The sequence below is a fragment of the Haliaeetus leucocephalus genome, unplaced genomic scaffold (assembly GCF_000737465.1).
Source record: "Haliaeetus leucocephalus isolate CR32 unplaced genomic scaffold, Haliaeetus_leucocephalus-4.0 Scaffold741, whole genome shotgun sequence".
Lineage (NCBI taxonomy): Eukaryota > Metazoa > Chordata > Aves > Accipitriformes > Accipitridae > Haliaeetus > Haliaeetus leucocephalus.
This window is the reverse complement of record NW_010973177.1, coordinates 2,167,262-2,185,605: the sequence shown is the minus strand read 5'-3', so window position 1 is coordinate 2,185,605 and position 18,344 is coordinate 2,167,262. Positions and strand designations below refer to the sequence as shown.

The following is an 18,344-nucleotide window of genomic DNA, read 5'->3' as shown; positions in this document are numbered from 1 at the left end:
TAGCTGTTAGTTCTGTGTGGGATGATGTTGCTGCTCTCTATTCTTCTGACAAAAAAAATCAAGATCAGCAGAAGGAGTACAGAGATGGTTTCTGTTCCTGGCAAATCCTGGGCAAAAGCCAGTACTTGCTTCTAATTTGACCAAAGGTGGTTTCGGGAAAGGTTCTCTTTTGCCATGTCTAGAATTCTGTCTCTGAACAAGCTATCTGAATTAGCAAGCCGTACTGCTATGGCAGGTCTTCAGTGATGAAATTCTACAATAAAATAAATTATGTTTTTGTGCCAGCATAGCACAGTACCCTTTTAATGCATGGAATAGGCTCTACTGAAAAGTAATATCCCCCCGCAGCCCAAATGGATGAGGTGGCTGTTCTCTAGTGGCAATTACACCGTATATATGACCATCAAAAGACAGCTTTGAACTTCATTTTAGTTGAATAGTAAAAAGTTGAAAGCTCAGTCAGTTGATATTAAAAAAAAAAAGAAAACAACCCACAAAAAGAAACAAAGCAACCGTTCAACAGGCTCCTTCAAGTCTCTCACACAATTTGTTTGTAATAACGCAATTGTGTTCTTCTATTTTTTAAGATAGCTTTCCTTCCTTTATTGCTGTGCAAAAGGTACACAATAGAAAGAAATTGAGTGCTTTGTCAAGGGAAAGGATCTTGACTGTAGATGAAATACAGGCTTTGCCTTCTGAGTCTCTCTACAAGGTATAGGGGATAGGTCGACTACAAAGCAGGTCAAAAACTGGCCAGACTCCTGGACTTCAAGAGTAGTGGTCAAAGATTGATGGCCATCAATTGCCAGGGCCATTCTAGTGGGCTTGGTGTCAGCCAATATTGTTTAATGTCTTGTCATTGGTTTGGGCAACGGGGTGAAATGCACCCTCAATCAGTTTCCAGACAACACCAATTTGGGAGGAAGGTTGATACGTTCAAAAGCTAGGGCTGCCACGAGGAGTATCTCAACAGGCTGAGGAAATGGGCTGGTAGAAACCTAATGAAGCTCAACAAAGGCCAGTGCAAAGTCCTGCGGTGGGATGGAGTAATCTGATGTCGTGATACGGGCTGGGGACGGGCTGTCTGGGCGCTGCTCTGCAGAAAAGCATGTGAGAGTCCTTGTGCACAACAAATCCAGAAAACGAGACTGGGGAGCGACATGGTGGGAAAGGCGGCCAAACTCATACTGAGCTGTTTTGGTGGGTTTAGCATAAGCATAAACAGAGGGTCGGGGTACGTGATTGTTCGCCACTAATCAGTAATTGTAAGACCACATCTGCGGTACCGAGTCCTGTTTGGGGCTCACGAGTAAACAAGGCATTGCTGTACTGGAACAAGTCCTCATCTTACAGCGAAGTTGGCCCTGCTTTGATGAGGGGCTTGCCTAGAGACCTCCAGAGGTCCCTTCCAGCCAAAATTAACTTACGGTGATATATATGTAACAACATGATTTTTGAATTTTACGTTGGCGAAGGAGATTTTCTACAGTGTGTGAAATGTGCAAAGTAAGCAGGCTAAAAAAGCACCATTCAGGGAATACTCTCATCTGTCTTTTTGCGTGAGAATTTATAGGTGCTTTATATTTACAATCTCTGTACTGTTTTCTTCGCTGTTCATAATGTTAGCATGACTACAATTGAATGGTAGAGGTGTGGCTATTGATGTTGTTGTGCGATTCTTTCAAGATTGCATTTTAAATTACTTCCAAACTAAAACAATCGGCAAAGTAAAATGGAAAGACTGAAACGGTAATTTCCCTCTGCCTGTGTACTTGCACCTATTCTGGAGGTTGTCATCACCATGAAATGGGTGGCTGAAAGTGTAATGTGCCAGCATCTGAAAATTCATGATCAGCAATGTTATTTTGTTGAAACTCTGTAATTCAAGTCATTCTTTCTCCAAAGTGGATACCTGAGTGTGCGCTTACTGGTTGATTAAGGGTAAAAAATAGTAGGGAAAGAAAATAAAAAGTATAATGGTCTCATCTCATCTGGAGTGTCTCAGATCATAATATTTTGTAGAGTTATGATTTCATTTAAATAAATTTGTTTTGGATAAGGATTGAAATAACAAGGTAATAATATTAGCTTTAACCTGTCCACATTTTGCCGTAAAGAAGTTTGTACAGTCTTCTTGGAAAAAAATATTTTCTTCATTTTCTTGGTAGTCATTTTAAATAATTTTCTTCATTTTCCCTAGTTGTTATTAAAAAAAGAAAAAGACTCAAAGAATAAGTTAATTTCATTATTCTTCATACTGCTGGAACTAGAACTCCCAGAAAATTAAATAATATCCATTTTGGGGGGATTTTGATTTAATCTCCTGTAAAAATAGAGCGGAAGATTGCTTGCTTCTGTTTTCTGATGTTCTTTATGTGAAAGGTTTTCATTAAAAAAAGATATATTACTTGTTACAGAGAAACTAGACTACTAACTCGCTGCATATGTCTCAAGTATTTTACTTCCTTCACTTCCAGTACTTTACATTAACTGAAACGGAAACTCCTGGGAATCTTTTTCCTTAGGTTTTTAGTGCTGTGTAAGATAGTTTTAAATGCTGTTTAGGAGAGTTCACAAACAGTAACAACAGTACCCTAGGGGGGCTGGTCTTTGAGGCCCATCAATAGCTAATGGGGGGCTCTCCCAGGAGCGCCAGCTTCTCTTCTTCGGCTAGTGGGAGCCTGGGGAGATCAGCCTGGGTGTGATAAACCTACGGTAAACTATGGTAAATGTAGCGCTACCTGCCTTGATAGTTACCTGCTATCTTAGTTTAGTATCCAGTTAAGGATTATTTAAATCTGCTTCTGTTATTTCCCCTAATACAATGTCTTAGTCATTGGGAAAAAAAACAACCCTGAAGATAGATAGATAATATTAAAGCTTCTGTTCTAGATACAATATCTATTAAGGTAGGAAATAAAAATCCTCCCCCCCCCCCCCAAACAAAACCCCCCAGAATTAGTTAGAATAAGCTGTACAACCTTACTAAGGAAATTGCCATCTCTCTTTTGCCTTTTTTTTTTAATCCTAGCCAATACAACTGTTGCCTGCTTTGTGCTTGAGTTCCTTTGAGAACTAAATCTTAAATAAAGCTGCCTTTAAGATTGTTAACTGATTTTTAAACCAAAAAGAAGCATCAAGAAAACGGTACGTTCAATATCAACTAAGAATTTCACTTTGTAAAGTATGTGTTATTTATAGCGACAAGTCTCATACAGATCCAACAGTACAACACAAAGAACAATAAACCCAGGGGTTTCACAAGTAGTGTTTTACTGTTACTCTAGTGTGGTGTGCCCTCATGTGGTTAAATGAAATATCTTCCCTGAATGAGTCAGACACCCTTTGAATTTATTGTCTATTCTACTAAAGAAGTGGGAGAAATAAAGACTATTAGCTAAATGGGAGATAGTTCGATGCTAAGTAGATTTTTGGTATTTCTTTGTTGTAGAGCTCTCAAATGATTTGGTACTCAGAGATGAGTACAAATATGCCAGCTTTCGGTTCTGATTCAACAACAGATGTGTGCATTTAGCTTGTCTTGTTTTTTGAGATTTTGAGGATCCGCTTACCAATATTTAGGACAAAGTGGTTTCATTTCTGATTGGTTAATACTGATAACTCGAAGTATGGAAACAGAAGCTTGTTTCTTGATTTTTTCCCACACAATATATAATACCAGTCATCTTTTACTTTTGATACCATTTCAGTACCACAAGACTTAATTTTATGATAATAATACATAGCTAGCTACTCTACTTATCTCACATCACGCATGTTATGTGTTTGTAAGCTTGACTATTAGTTCTGTATTCAGTTTTGGAAGGAATTAATGAAGTGTTATTTTTTATTTCTCATAATTCACGTAGATTGCTAGCAGCTTTTCTTGAGGGCTTCATATCCTTACAGCAAAGTGCATATGATAATGACTTTTCTTGTGCTTATGAAAGTAGTGTAACAGTTTTGCCCCAAATTAAAAATTGGTAAAAATGGAGAAAACCAGGAAAATGCACTCAGAGCATTGGTGACATCTACTGTTTTAATTAAGAAGGAAAACAACAGATGTCAGCAGGGGGTTTGCACTAGCAATAACTTATTAACTGTGAGAAGTTAAATAAAGTTATTGAATGAAAAATTACTTCATCCTCAATTACTGCTCAGTTGTGTCCTGGTTTTGGCTGGGATAGAGTTCGTTTTCTTCTTAGGAGCTGGTACAGTGTGTTTTGGATTTAGTGTGATAATAATGTTGATAACACACTGATATTTTAGTTTAGCAGTTGACTGGGAGCAAGCCTTTTGGAGAGTGATTTTGCGCGATTAGAAGAAACACAGTGCATTAGAAATAGAGAGTAGCATCTTAAACTTTGACTTTTATATTTTGCTTGCCTTAAAGGCATTCAGAAGAATTTTTAAAAGTCAGATTCAACAGTGGTTTTGTTGAAAACACTTTTCTCAGAGCGGTAGTAACCCATTGCGTAATTGGTCCAGTTAAACACCTGCTTAAGCTTTTCTAGCTTGGCAAAAGTTGGAATTATCAAAATTCCTAACAAGATACTAGAAACCTGTATTCACGAAGGAGATTACTTAGTTCTTAAGCGAGAGGTTTTGCAATCCTAACAGCACAGAGAGGGTATCTTGTAATTAATGTTGCTGTTTGTATTGCCAGGTCCAGGAGATGGTCCTGGTCCCAGTGGTGTTACCAGTTGACAAGTGTCCGCACCACAGTGCGACACCGCCGTAAATGGCACTAATTGGCGTTCTTTTTGTCAGGCTTTGCTCGGAGGTTGACTCACCTGTAGAAATTGAACAAGTGTTTCTGTATCTTTAGGGCTTTTCCTGGGGTCACAGTCGAGGCAAGTTGTCTGGGTGGCGTGGGGAACCTCGAGTCATGTACATGAGCAAGTGAATCCATAGGAAACTTGAGGAATATAAAGCTACTATCTTTCATGAGTGGAATATTAACATAATCTCTTTTTCCTGTTTACCAGGTAACTCCTTATATGATGCAGTTACAAGAAAAGAAGCTGGAATTCATGTTGGCCTTCTAATAGCATCACAGTAGTTTAGTGCCAATTTACAGCAGAACTTCATTACAAAAGGAGAATTAAAAAAATTTTTGCTTCTAATTTACTACAAATTAGAGGCAAAATATATTAGGGGAGACATTTTATTAGCTTACCTTACATTGATTCTTGTTTCAGTTGTGGGAGAGTCAGTGAAAACATATTGCTGGTTGTATGTTTTGTATAAAAGATAATTTTTCAGGAAGATTTATAGGAGAAGTGTGATGGGGGGAGGTTTTTTTTTCTTTCTTCTTTTTGTTAACAGAACAAGTAGTAGGACATTCCACAGAGAATTAATACTTGCTGAAGAACTTTAAAATACTTGCTGAAGAACTTTAAAAGTGCCTTATATAATACTCATTCACATTGGCTAGGATATAAGCCTCTTCCCATGGTGTGAACACTGATAAGAAGAATATAAATTAACAGTAACGGTGTTGCTATCTCTAAATTACATCCTAAAGGTACATCATGTAGACAGAATAGAAATATGCAAATTTGTTCAGGAATTTGTATTTGGCAGCGGAAAAGTGAATCAGAGCAGCTAGCTGTCCTCAAGCTAGATTGGATTAAAATATACTGGCTCTAATCAGTATTGCCTGAGTTATCTATGTACTTTGCATCCAAAAGGTAGGTGTGTCACTGGCATTTTTTAACATCCTAGCTAATAATTTATACATTAGAGAGAATAGTCTGCTTATTTATTAATTCTTCTAACCAGCAGGTGTTTGCAAACACTGACGGGAGCTGGAAGGAGTGCATAAAGATTGGGTTAAAACAGTGGAATTCATTGTGGATAGTGAAAGTTATATTTGCCGATGAATATTCAAATATCTATATATAATAGAAAAAGAATTTCAGTTTTATGAATTAGGTAGACAGCTGGTACTAATTGTGCAGAGATAATTACAAGAGTTAATTATGTAAGCTGTTATGATTTATGGGCTAAGGGCAGTAGCAAATTACTTAAGTTGATAGAGAAAATTGAAGAATGATTATTATCAAAAAAAGGACTTATATTAGGGACTGAATCGTGCTCAGTAGAACATCTGTGTTCACAATTATGTTGGTGTAATAAGGAAAAAACCCCAGCTTTTTACATAGTACTAGAGAATAAGAGCAAATATGGACCCCCCCCCCCCCAAGTTAGCTGCTTCTCTGTTTTGTACGTGAATGGAGAATAAGTAGTTGTTGAAAGTATTTTCTACTGTATTTTGCTCACTAACATCTTGTAGTTGGATTAGGATTACCTAATGAGCTACCGCTGAGAGCTGTATCATAAAGTAAGTTTATGGTGTGCAGAGTTGGGAATATATAAAGCAAAGTCCCATGTGTTTTTGCTCTTTCTGGATGGTCAAAGTAAAGAAGGACACGAACACGGTGTTCAGGTCTGTTCTCTACTCCATTTTGAGCAAGGAATTGAATCTGATCTTCCTACAGCCATGCCAGTGCTTTAACCCATAATGCAATCTGCTTCTCTCCCAAAGTATTTTGAAAGGTCTCTGTTTCATCCTGCTGCCAAAAGAAACAAAAAAAGAAAACCTAGCCCTGCGACAGTTTGGAAAATGAAGTTCTTGTTTTCCAGACGGTTGTAGCGATTTTTTTCTTTGATGAAACAAACTTCTTTCGGAAACAGGAGGATTTTAAAAAACAAGGCTCAAGGGGATACCATTAGTATAACCAGTGAGGCAATGAGATAGTGCATCCAAGTGGAAGGTTAGCCTTATATCTAGAAGCAAAAGGGACACTAAAATGTCAGGGCTGTCTTTTCTCAGGTCATTAAGTGTTTCCAGCAGCTTGGTGATATATGAGTGTATGAGAAGAGAGGAATAGCTCGTAGCTGTTCACATTCAAAAAATGCTACTGGGAAGAACAAGTAATGTTTACTTGAAAATAGATGCGACGTAGGAGAGAATAGTGCATTTTTTTTCAAATAATTAATGATCTTTCAGAGAAACTCTTTTACATTGATTTCACCAGTCACAACCAAACCAAAGTATTTGTGTGAATGGTTTTCATAATGTACATGTTTACATAGCCACGTTTCATTTACCTGCTTTGGTTTATTAAAAACAATCAAACAGGTAAACGCTGTCCATACTCTGAAAAACTCCAACTGCCTCTGTCATTGATAGTTAAAAATCGTAGAAAGTTTTGAGTTGCAAGAGACCTTAAAGATCATCTAGTCCAACGCCCCGGCCATGGGCAGGGACACTTTCCACTAGACCAGGTTGCTCAAAGCCCCATCCAACCTGGCCTTCATCACTTCCAGGGATGGGGCAGCCACAACCTCTCTGGGCAACCTGCTCCAGTGTCTCACCACCCTCATGGTAAAGAATTTCTTTGTAATGTCTAATCTAAATCTATTCTCTTTCAGTTTAAAACCATTACCCCTTGTCCTATCACTACGCTCCCTGATGAAGAGTCCCTCCCCATCTTTCCTGTCAGCCCCCTTTAGGTACTGGCAGGCTGCTGTAAGGTCTCCCCGGAGCCTTCTATTCTCCAGGCTGAACAACCCCAACTCTCTCAGCCTGTCCTCATAGGAGAGGTGCTCCAGCCCTCTGATCATCTTCATGGCCTCCTCTAGACTCGCTCCAACAGGTCCATGTCCTTCTTATGTTGGGGGCCCCAGATCTGGAGGCAGTACTGCAGGTGGGGTCCCACCAGAGCAGAACAGAGTAGAATCACCTCCCCCAACCTGCCGGCCGCGCTTTTGATGCAACCCAGGATACGACTGGCTTTGTAGGTTGTAAGCGCACGTTGCTGGCTCATATCGAATTTTTCACCCACCAGTGTCCCCAGGTCCGTCTCCACAGGGCTGCTCCCAATCCTTTTATCACCCAGTCTGTACTGAAAAAGTAATAACAAGGCCTCAGTCCTACATGAGGATAAACCACAAAGATTAGTAGTGCAATAATAAAAAAAAAAGCACGTCAATATCATCCTCAAAAATTGTCCATATAAGTAGATTTTGTAATATGGTTATGGAAAATTTTGAGTAACTAAGGCAATTCAGGCAGATGTGGAGGAAGGAGAAGGGGGAAGTTTAAATTTCTTAAACTTTTGGCCCATGAATTTCAGAAATCTGTAGGGAAGACAGTTTAATTCACAGGGCCAGGAATGTTTTTCTATGAGCTGTAGCTGCTGACTGCAGATTAATTTGATGAGTATGTGATCTAGCTCTATCCCCTTTCACTTCTGGCATCCCTGCCCGCACATGACCTCTGCAACAGGGAAATTCATGCTAATAGAATTTTCTACTTTTAGCAAAGACATCCTCACCTTTCTTTTGTGCTACTGGAGCTGTGTAAGGAAGACTTAATTCGAGATGGGACTGAACTATTAATTAGTGAAGTTCTGTTTTTCCAACAGAGATCTGTGCAAGAACTGTGTGAAGCTTCTTTAATAAAATGAGAGAGCAAGGTTCCCTAGTGTGATCACAAAGCTAGGATCATTATAGGGTTGCCAAATGAGCTTATGGTAATTATCAAGTGATATATTTGATAATTGTACAGAATTTTGGGTGAGGTCTGCATTAATTAGTAACAGAAGCTGATAGAGACATTCTTTCCTTTGTATCAGCATAGGTGGGATAAGATATTTAAAATAAACCAGTTAGCTTTAAAGCCCTGCCAGAAAACTGAGCTATGTTCTTGTCTTTTTCCTTTTTTTTTTTTTTTTTTTTTTTTTTTTTTTTTTTTTAACACGAATGCAGTTAAAATCTTCTGGGCAGACACTTATGAAAAGCCCAAGCATAGTGTTAATAAGATAACAGGTTATTACTTTTTTTTTTTTTTTAATAATGCAATTTATATTAGGTTATAGGTTGATATATGCCTTCTTTAAAAGGGGAAAGTAGCTAGTATGCCATGGGTTTTTCTGTCACTGGTATAAGAAGTCTTCCTCCCCCCTTCCCCTCTCCCAATACATCTGATTTTTCCGAATGGTGCTTCTAATTTTGGAAGAGACTGCTTGCTTAGCATTTCAAACTGGTAATTTAATGTAATTTAAAAGAAGCTGACACAGGGTGGGCAAGATTGCAAGATTCCAGTTTTTATGAGTGGTTTTCTTCATGTAAGGGCTGTGTATTATGCAGAACCCAACCTGTTAGTGCAACGACTGGAATCCAGAACTGCCCTTTCCCAAGTGAATGTTTTAACCCCACATTGAGAATGATTCCTCTCCTTGCTTACTGCCTTTCCATCATGTGAGTCTTCTATCTCTTGCTGCATGATGGTCCAACTTCATTTAGAGAGAAGAAAACCCCACCATTCCAGTTAGCATACAGTTCATTGATTACAATACTTCCTTGGGAAGTGGGAGATGTCCATTGCATCACGAGGGTCCAAACTTCTACCTTCCTTCGCTCTTTTTATTAGGCCATCATATTAAAGTTTACAGACTATTTTAGGGGACCTTGAATCAAATCTGCTTCATAAATGAAAATCATTGTACTTGTACAAATCACTGCATGAGTTTTTCCTTATATTCGGTTTGAAGGTCTCTTGTTTCAACTTGTGCCTGTCTTTCTTGTATTGGAAGCCCCAAAACTGGACACGATATTCAAGGTGTGCCAGGGCACACTGCTGACAGCTTGCTCTCTGTGAAGGTCCCTCAGTTCCCTTGAAGGAGATTTTCTCCCCTATCTTATTGCCACGGGTTCCTCCTTACCGGTGCAGTGTCCTTGTTAGATTTTATAGGGTTCCATTGAGCGGCAGCCCTGCCCTGAAGCGTTATCGACTGGTCCCCCCAATCTGTCATCCGCAACTTGATGAGAGTGCACTCTGCTGCTGGTGCCAGGTCATATGGAGATTAAGTCATCTAAAAAATAACTGCAGAGGAACACAAGACATATTCTAAAATTCTTTCGGTAGTAAAGTAGGTCCATGACAGTTTTCACTGACTCAATGCATAAGGAGGATGACCGTGAATGTTCATGGAATAAAGTGCTCAGCTTTCTAGGCACAGAAGTAGCGATTACAGTGGGGATTTCTAGCTCATGGTACAAGACTAGGAAATTTTGTCATGTTCTTTGGAAAGCATTTACATTTTGGAAAGAGTGTATACACTCTTTGTGTCTGCTCTCAATGCTTTCTTTACTATATATGTCACTTCAGCATCCTGAGACTTTCTTATTCACTCAGAAATTGTAGTTTTAAAAACTTGCAAGTTTCTAGACTTTTTGCTATTCTCATAAGTTTGCATGTTCTAGTTTTGATATGCCAATTAATTTTTGAAACTATACCTTGAGAGTAGTCCATGTTGGGCTGCATTGTTCTGTTTATGTTTACTGCTATACTTGCAGTCATTGATAAATTCAGAATGTGGAGTTTTTTTGGAAGGACATGTATTTATATGTGCAAATTATAATATGCGGGAGAGATTTCAATTTATACTTTTGTTAAAAGTAGCTGAAAGGTGCATATGCTAAATTAAATCTGGGTGCAGTGTGTGTTTTCTTTTCCTTTTATTAAGGAAACTAACCTCCAGTGTTTGCTTCTAGACTCTTTCTGAAATGAATGAATAGTATTATTTTGATCAAATTAGTTTGGGACCCTGATTCAGCAAAATAATTAGTTTCATCTACTAAGTTCATTTAAGTGGACGTGATATTGAATAATTTTCCAAGTGGATTGAAGTGTCTGGAGTAGAGTAATGAAATTAAATCATAGGTAGGAGACATGATATGTACAAGGTCAGAGACTTGAGTGAGAGTGCTGGGACTAGAATAGATGTTTTCTCATCTGCAGGACATGTTACAGCAGGAGATGTTAAGATGTTCCAGTGGTGTGCACTGAAGGTTATATTGCTCTTCCTTTTCTTTGTAATTTCTATTAAGAAATACCTTTTCATTAATCTACATCAGCCTTTTGTTTGACCTTGGAGTCTTTTTTTTTTTTCTTCTGAAGAAATTTTTCTTCACAGAAAAAAGATTTTAGATTTATCTTAAAGTTCCAAACATTTAAGTTGATTATTATTATTGTTTTTAATATTAATGTGAAAAATCTAACTGTTCCTGCTGGTGTTTTCCTAACCTAGAGTGTAAGAGAAAAAGACAATTGTCCTGTTATCAGTCATTTTAATTATTTAAGTGGATTCTGTCAAAAAAATCAGGAACTACAATGTCTCCATTTGCCTTTAAATCTGTTTTAAATATTTAGAAACAAAAAAGCAAGCTACTAGGGTTTCATATGAGCCCATGAATATTTCCAGATAGGAGTGTCCCCAGTATGGCCTAATTATTGTACTAATCTTAGATTGCAGAACTAAATTAAAAATATCTACAGGCCAGGAAAAGAAAACTATTTCAAGAATAGTAACCAGCGTAGTTACGAGACACATTCATTCACTTTCTTCTTATTGTATTCCATGGAATTTAAATATATATAAAACTGATCTGAGAGTCCAGTTACACTCAAGATTTGTCCTTCATGTTTTTGTGAATGATCTTACCTGTGGGTGCCAGGTCACCTCTTTATAAGCAAAATAAAATAAAATAAAAAATTCCTAGCATCTGAATGCTGTTGTTTAGGTAGTAGGGAGATGTTACTATTCATGTATTTCATGTTTGTATATCTCCATTGTTTAAAATTTATAAGCCTTTGCTTCATATTTACAAATCATTGAGGTACATTGGTAAACAATGTCTCTAGCACCATTTGTGAATTTGTGCTCTCTTGCTGGCATGTCTTATATGATTTCATGATTAGATTTGAAGCTGAGCTTTTGACATGGTAGAGACTTTTAAATTTTTTTACTGGTTTTTTTTATGCTAGGAAAAAAAACAACATTAAAAAAAAAAAGCAGCAGCAAAACTTTTATGAGGGAATGGGGATCAAGAGGAGTACACCAGCATTTCCTTTTGAAAAAGATGATTTACTTTGGAGATGCTGTTTTCTACATGTCTGTTATAAGAAGTGATAGCAAAAGTCTCCGTCTTCTGTGGCAATTAGGAATTTCCTACGCGTTGTGCTACTTCTGGGCTTGTAGCAGCTCAGTGCATTAGCAACGATTTTATGCCAGCGCTGGTTCCTCTTGATCTCTAGGATCTGCCACAGACTCTGACAGAGATTCTTTACTGAGAATATTCTGAGCACTGATAGATACACATGGAGCTTTAAGTGGTTTTTCTGTATTCCTGCATATTACTCCAGCGTACGACGAAGCAATTGTCCTATGTTAAAAAAGCATTAAAAAAAAGTTATGAAATACTTTAATTTATCCTGATTTCTATATATTTTGGGAAGTTCTGATAAACTTTCCTTGTTGTTTTACGGTGGTTCAGAATTGTTTGCTTTTCTGTAGGTGTCCATAATTAGATACCAATGTGCTAGGAAGAGCACTATTTAAAGCTGAAACAAGTATGTGCTGTGAGCATACTTTCTTTAAAGACAAACCACTCTCAGCTTTCTTCCTTTCCCCAAAAAGGGTTCCTTTATCTTTTTTAAATGGATACACATTTTTTTTTTGTCTATTTCTGTTGTAAAAGTATACTATTAAGTTATTTTGAAAACTCCTTAATTTTATTACAGCTATAGAGAAAAAGCTCCCAATATAGAGGCCAAAATAGATCAATATTTATTTCTCATTTCTTGATTTAATTGCACCTGTGGTGTGCCCTTGCAGCCACCTCAGAGCTTGCTGCATGAGGTGCCCATCTCCTAACTAGTCCCTTTTTGGGAACTCAGCAAAGCACTCTCCGTAGTCTGGGTTAAAGACTCCTGCACTTCACTCTGAGTGTGTAAGAAAATGTGAATTTTGTGTTTGTCTTTATGCTTCCTTGAAAAAAAAAACCAAACAGTGATAACTGATGACCAGCCAGCTCCCATTAAACTAAACTCACATAATTAAAATCAATGTATTTTCAACCAATTACTATTTTTCCTTTGCATGTTACATGCTTACCTCATTCAAGAAATGGATTTTTGCAGGACTTACCTCATACTTAGTTTAGGAGTTTTAGGAGGAAGGCCTCTCTTGTCACTCAATCTGTAAATTAAATCAGGATATTTATTTTTCTATCTCAGTGCGTTTTATTTAAAATTGCCTGGAGATAATTGTTGTGTTATGAGGGCTGTATGTAAAACGGTTTGTTAGTTCTGCTGAGACTATTGTTGCAGTAGTAAATCCAACACGTAGAAACATTTTGGTAAAGAACACACCCACAGACACACTCACTCTATATCTATCTAATTACATATTTATATATACCACCAAAAGATTTTGGAGATTATCATGGTAAAATATTTATTTAGGATTTATTTCACTTAATTTAGCAATCTAATGTGTATTTATTTGCTTGTTCTCAGTCTGATTTTCTAGGTTCCCTTTCTTGTCAATGATGTCTTATTGACTGTACCTAGGCACAAATTTATTGTATTCTACAACAGCTGTGGTCTCTGTTCCCATTCATCGACTGCATTAGTTCAGTACTTCTAGGTGATCTGACAATAGATGTAACTTATTTGTAGGTAAAATTAGCTGAAAAGAATCCACCTGATAGTTGAATCATGCACAGAAGGAGCAGACTTGCAGACTTAGAATCCAGTAGCAGTGATTTTGATGATTTTTAATGGGAAACTAAAATTTTAAGGTACCAAAAGAAGTCTGCAATCCATCTAATTTCCATGTCTTCACAGGATTTCAGCAGTTCTTGTGCCAGCTACAACTTCTGTGTGTTTGTGCTATTTCGAGCAATTTTTTTTAGCTATTGACCCCTGTATCTGCCTAATAGAGAGATCTATGAAATAATCTGATTTGACTTAATTTATTGACCACCTTTTCTTTACTTCCGATCTTTTTCTTCTCCCTACTATCTGAACTATTCTGGCAGTCTAGTTCTGGTTTGTTTCATAAGTCCAAATAATTAAGATCAAATTCCAACATTATTCTCTTCATCTTCGGGTCTCCTATGTGAATTTCATCATGTGCTTAACCAATTTTATTGCTTGCTGTATGTGAAAGCTTTTCTTAGTCATCCTTATGATGTGCTGGACAAATTCATTCCATTTGCTAAACCTAAGTTAGGTTACGGAGGTAGCCTAGTTTCTTTATTTATGAAAGTCTAAAATCCTCTAAATAGACAATGATCAACCACAAAAGGATCTTCAGAAAATGTCATGAAGAATAATTGCAAGGGAAAACTAATAAAGAAAATATTATTTCTAAATATAAATAGTGGAAAAAAACAGATGATGGAAGAATATTACATTCCTGTAGCCAGGCAGACTCCTTCCTGAAAGAAGGCTCTAGAATATATTGGTTTTTTCACCCAATACATCCATGCATACGAGTATGGTGTTTTCAAGCCCTGATAATATATTTTTTTTCCTTTTTAAATTTTTTTTTCTTGTATAGTTTTTAGATGTGATTGAAAAAAAAGAAACCTAGCTCAAAGAGCAAAAAACCACTGCACAAACAGCATGACACAAGGCTTTTTAGTCACAGCTGTACCAACCACCTTGTCATGCTTCTTGTAATGGGGTGGGATGACTGTGAATTTTTACAGTTTGTTTTAAAATCTTTTGCTTTGTAGTGCACTGGCTTTATTGCAAAGGTTTTTATTTTCTTACAGTGAATTTCTGGGTTAGCACACCAATACATCACTTAGCTGCCCTGGTTTGTATCCTGGTTAGGGTGAATTGCATCCCTGAGCGTTATGGATCCATGGCTCTTTTTTCATGTGTTTAACACCTGATGATATCTGATTCAGTACTCTTGTTTTACAGAAAGGCAGCCTTTTACTGGTAGAGTGATACCAGATTTTTTTTGGTCCAGCAAAAAGCTGTGGTATGCACTGTGCTGTATTGTTAAGCTCTGTGGTTAAAGTTTCTAATCAGTTTATCGACAGCTCAATAAAGAATTCCTTTAGGAGATTCTACAAACATGGAAGCAGATTTTCTTTCTTTTTCAGTACTGGGGAGAAAGGGAGATCATTTCACTATCTGCCATTGTCTTATGCCAATATGTTATAAATATACTGGAGCAATACTAAACTGAATAGTTTTAACCTGTATAATCTTTGCAGCAGGAGCTATTCATTCCTTCATGTCTGGGAAACAGCCACAATGTTTCTGTCACCACTTGAATGTAACTGACAGTATTTATCTCAAGGGGCAATTGCTTTTTGAATGGTTTCTGACCCACATGTGTTAGGTTTTCATTTTATCGGCTTATTAATTTTTTTTAAATGAAAAACAGTGACAAAAATGATGCTTTAGCACCAGTGCCCTTCCATACCTGTTTCTTATCTTTTTCTCCTTCACTGCTTGACTGTGATTTGCTTAGCCCAGACTAAATTGAGGTTAAAAGGAAAAACCTCTTCTGAGGTATGTGCCGCCATGCTTTGCATTTTAACTTTAAATTTTATTTATTCAATACATGTGACCATTACATCATTTCAAGGGTAAAGAAAATAGCGGGGGTATTGAATTAGATGGCCATCTATTGTGCTGTTAATACTTGAAGAATCGCGTTCAAACTGACAAAAACTTGTTTTTCTTTCCCAAAGGTAACAACGCTTGTTAACACAAGCAATAAGGGACCATCTGGCAAAAAGAAAGGGCGCTCTAAGAAGGCTCATGTGTTGGCTGCTTCAGTAGAGCAGGCCACTCAAAACTTCTTAGAAAAAGGAGACCAAATTGCTAAAGAGAGCCAGGATCTCAAGGAGGAATTGGTTGCTGCTGTAGAGGATGTACGCAAACAAGGTAGGGGGAACGAAATGCTTAACGGGGTAACGGCTTTATTTGATGCTTTTCAAGATTTCTTCTGAAACAAGTGTATCAGCTGCTCTGATAATGTAATTAAAACTATGTCCTGTATTACAGGACATCTGTAATATGGCATATAAGTATTAAAATAGCTATACATTCTTGAATGGCAATGAGTAAAAAAAATGTTCTAACTTTGGTAAAAAAGTGTGTGGGTTTTTTTTTTTTTTCTTTTAGCTGTTCTGTCACAAAATAGTGAACTCAAATATTACTTAGCAGCCATGCTGCCTGGTGCCAAAGCTTATTGGTTAAGTTTCAATTTCCTTTTTATTCTCCTGTGTAACAAAATGGCATGATTTTTCACTTTGATAAATTTGAGCAGTGGTTTAAAGCCTATGGATGCAAATGTAGATTTAGGATTATGGTGCACACGTTTCTGAACAATCTAACAATTATCAACCAAATAGTACAGCAACACAGAATTACTTGTGGTTTCAAGTATACTTTGAAATATATACAAAGATTATCATGTCTAAAAAGATACAGGTAATATCAATATTAAAACATTTTTTTCTTGGGTGTTGGTGATAATAAGATAAATGTCAACATTGGTTTGCATACTGCATAGTTTAAACTGCAAGTTTTGATACACGCAATGTTACAAAAAATTGCCTAGTTGGGCATGGGACTCAGGCGTGGGATAATAACATTTTCTTTACTGTCAGAAATAATCCTGGTTTTGCACAATTTAATATTTCAAGTTTAAATAGGTATTATAAGAAAACTGCTTTCAAATAAGGCTTTGAAATTTTAATAATATCGTGGATATCCATGACATCATGGATTTCATCTGACAATTTTCCTTCAAAAGGTAAAGTGTATATCAGATGCTTTCAAATTTGCATGTGTGGTAGGGGAAAAATATGTTTTCAATATATGCCCATAATAAAACTTTTCCGTTTTTATTGACTTTGATTGTAGTTATCTTTATTGCAGCAGAATTAAGTACCTTTCCGGTTTTTTTCCATTGTAAATCCTATAATCTGAAGATACCATCTGCCAGGATCATCAGTCTTAGGTTTTAGAACAAGAGTGACAGATCTCCAACTGAGATTTCAAAAGGAGTCTAAAGCATTTAGGTATAAAATACTTATTTTCAGTAAGTTAGTCCCCCAGCACTCATAATGGTGTTTTTTTCAGTTCATGAAAATTGGACTCAAATGATTGCATGAACAGGCAATGTTAAAATCCTGTATACGTATACACTGATTAGTGAATATTCCAGTCTCTTCTATCCTTAGGCTATTTCTTCCTCCTATCCACTGTATGTATATTTGGTTTCACTGTTTTCCTGTTCCTCTGTGTTTTGGGTTTTTTTAGATATTCAGCTGCCAGTACATCAGAATAAGTCAAGTATTTGCTGTATACTCTATGTACAGTGTTATGCCAGTATTCTCGTGGTTTGGGGTTGGGGGTGGGTTTTTTGTTTTTTTGGGTGGGTTGTTGTTGTTGGGGTTTTGGGCTATTTTTTTAGAATTTTGATGCTGATACCTGGTTGTTCTGGCATGCAGTTTCATTTGTCAACTACTTCAGTTTCCCGTTGCTTACTTTACTTCTTTTGTGTTATGTCAAATTCTAGTACGATGTCTTCAGCACTGACGCGAGTGCCCTTGTTCCCTCTGAATTTATAGCTCTTCCCCTTTGAGGCTGCGAGGCTGACTCAGTTTTGCTAGCTTTTCCCAAGGAGCCTTCTACTGAGTTAGAGTCATCAACCTAAACTGTTTCACGCTCTCTGATCTAGGCAAATATACCATGTTTATTAGCATGATATCAGAGCTTCTTATTATCTTTACCATTAGAGCTTTGTATTAGTCAACAGTGATTTCTTTGTAGATCTTTGTGTTGTAAAGCTAGAGGTATCTGAGAGGATTTGCTTTGGAGAGTTTTGATTTCCTTCTTGACTGAATTTCTGACTTTTTAATTGATAATAAGCCTTTTATTCTTCTTTTTTTTTTTTAATCTGTATTAAAAAAAAAAACCAACAAAAAACGATGCAGGAAGCAGAGAGGAGAAAAGATCTTAAACAGCATTACGCAGAATAATACAGGCATTCATCTTTTGCCAACACTGCAGGCTAGAAAAAAGTCTGTCAGAAAAGTGGAGCACCTTTTTTGGGTCTGTACTACATGAGTTCATAATTAGGAGAGCAGGAGACACCAAACACCATGATTAGCACACACAAGCCGCATAAACTAGACCAGCCTTGGTGCAATGTGAAATGATATGTTTAGCTCAGTGACATAAAGAGCTGGATTAATGAACTGAGGCTGTGTTTTGCCAGAGTATTGCTAGTTGATTTTCTGGCAAAATTCCAGCTCGGATAATTACACCGTCAACCAAAAAATGTCTCCTGCAGTTACAGCTGGCTCTGATGTGCTCCTCATTTCCTGCCCTATATTGCTGTATACTGTTATATACTATTATAGACAGTTGTTGAAATTCATCCTGGAGAGAGTTGCTTTCCATTGGTAGGTACGAAAAGAATGTACTGTATCGTTTGCAAAATACTTTG

General features: G+C 37.1%; 1 protein-coding gene across 3 annotated transcripts in view; it reads left to right on the top strand.

Moving 5' to 3' along the window:
• Positions 1–18,344, top strand: part of CTNNA2 (catenin (cadherin-associated protein), alpha 2) — a 457,589-nt gene that overhangs the window by 26,666 nt on the left and 412,579 nt on the right. For all 3 annotated transcript variants that reach the window (XM_010580746.1, XM_010580747.1, XM_010580745.1), the window contains exon 2: positions 15,574–15,769. In XM_010580746.1, the coding sequence (XP_010579048.1) occupies positions 15,574–15,769 (196 nt within the window). The remainder of the gene's footprint in view (positions 1–15,573; positions 15,770–18,344) is intronic.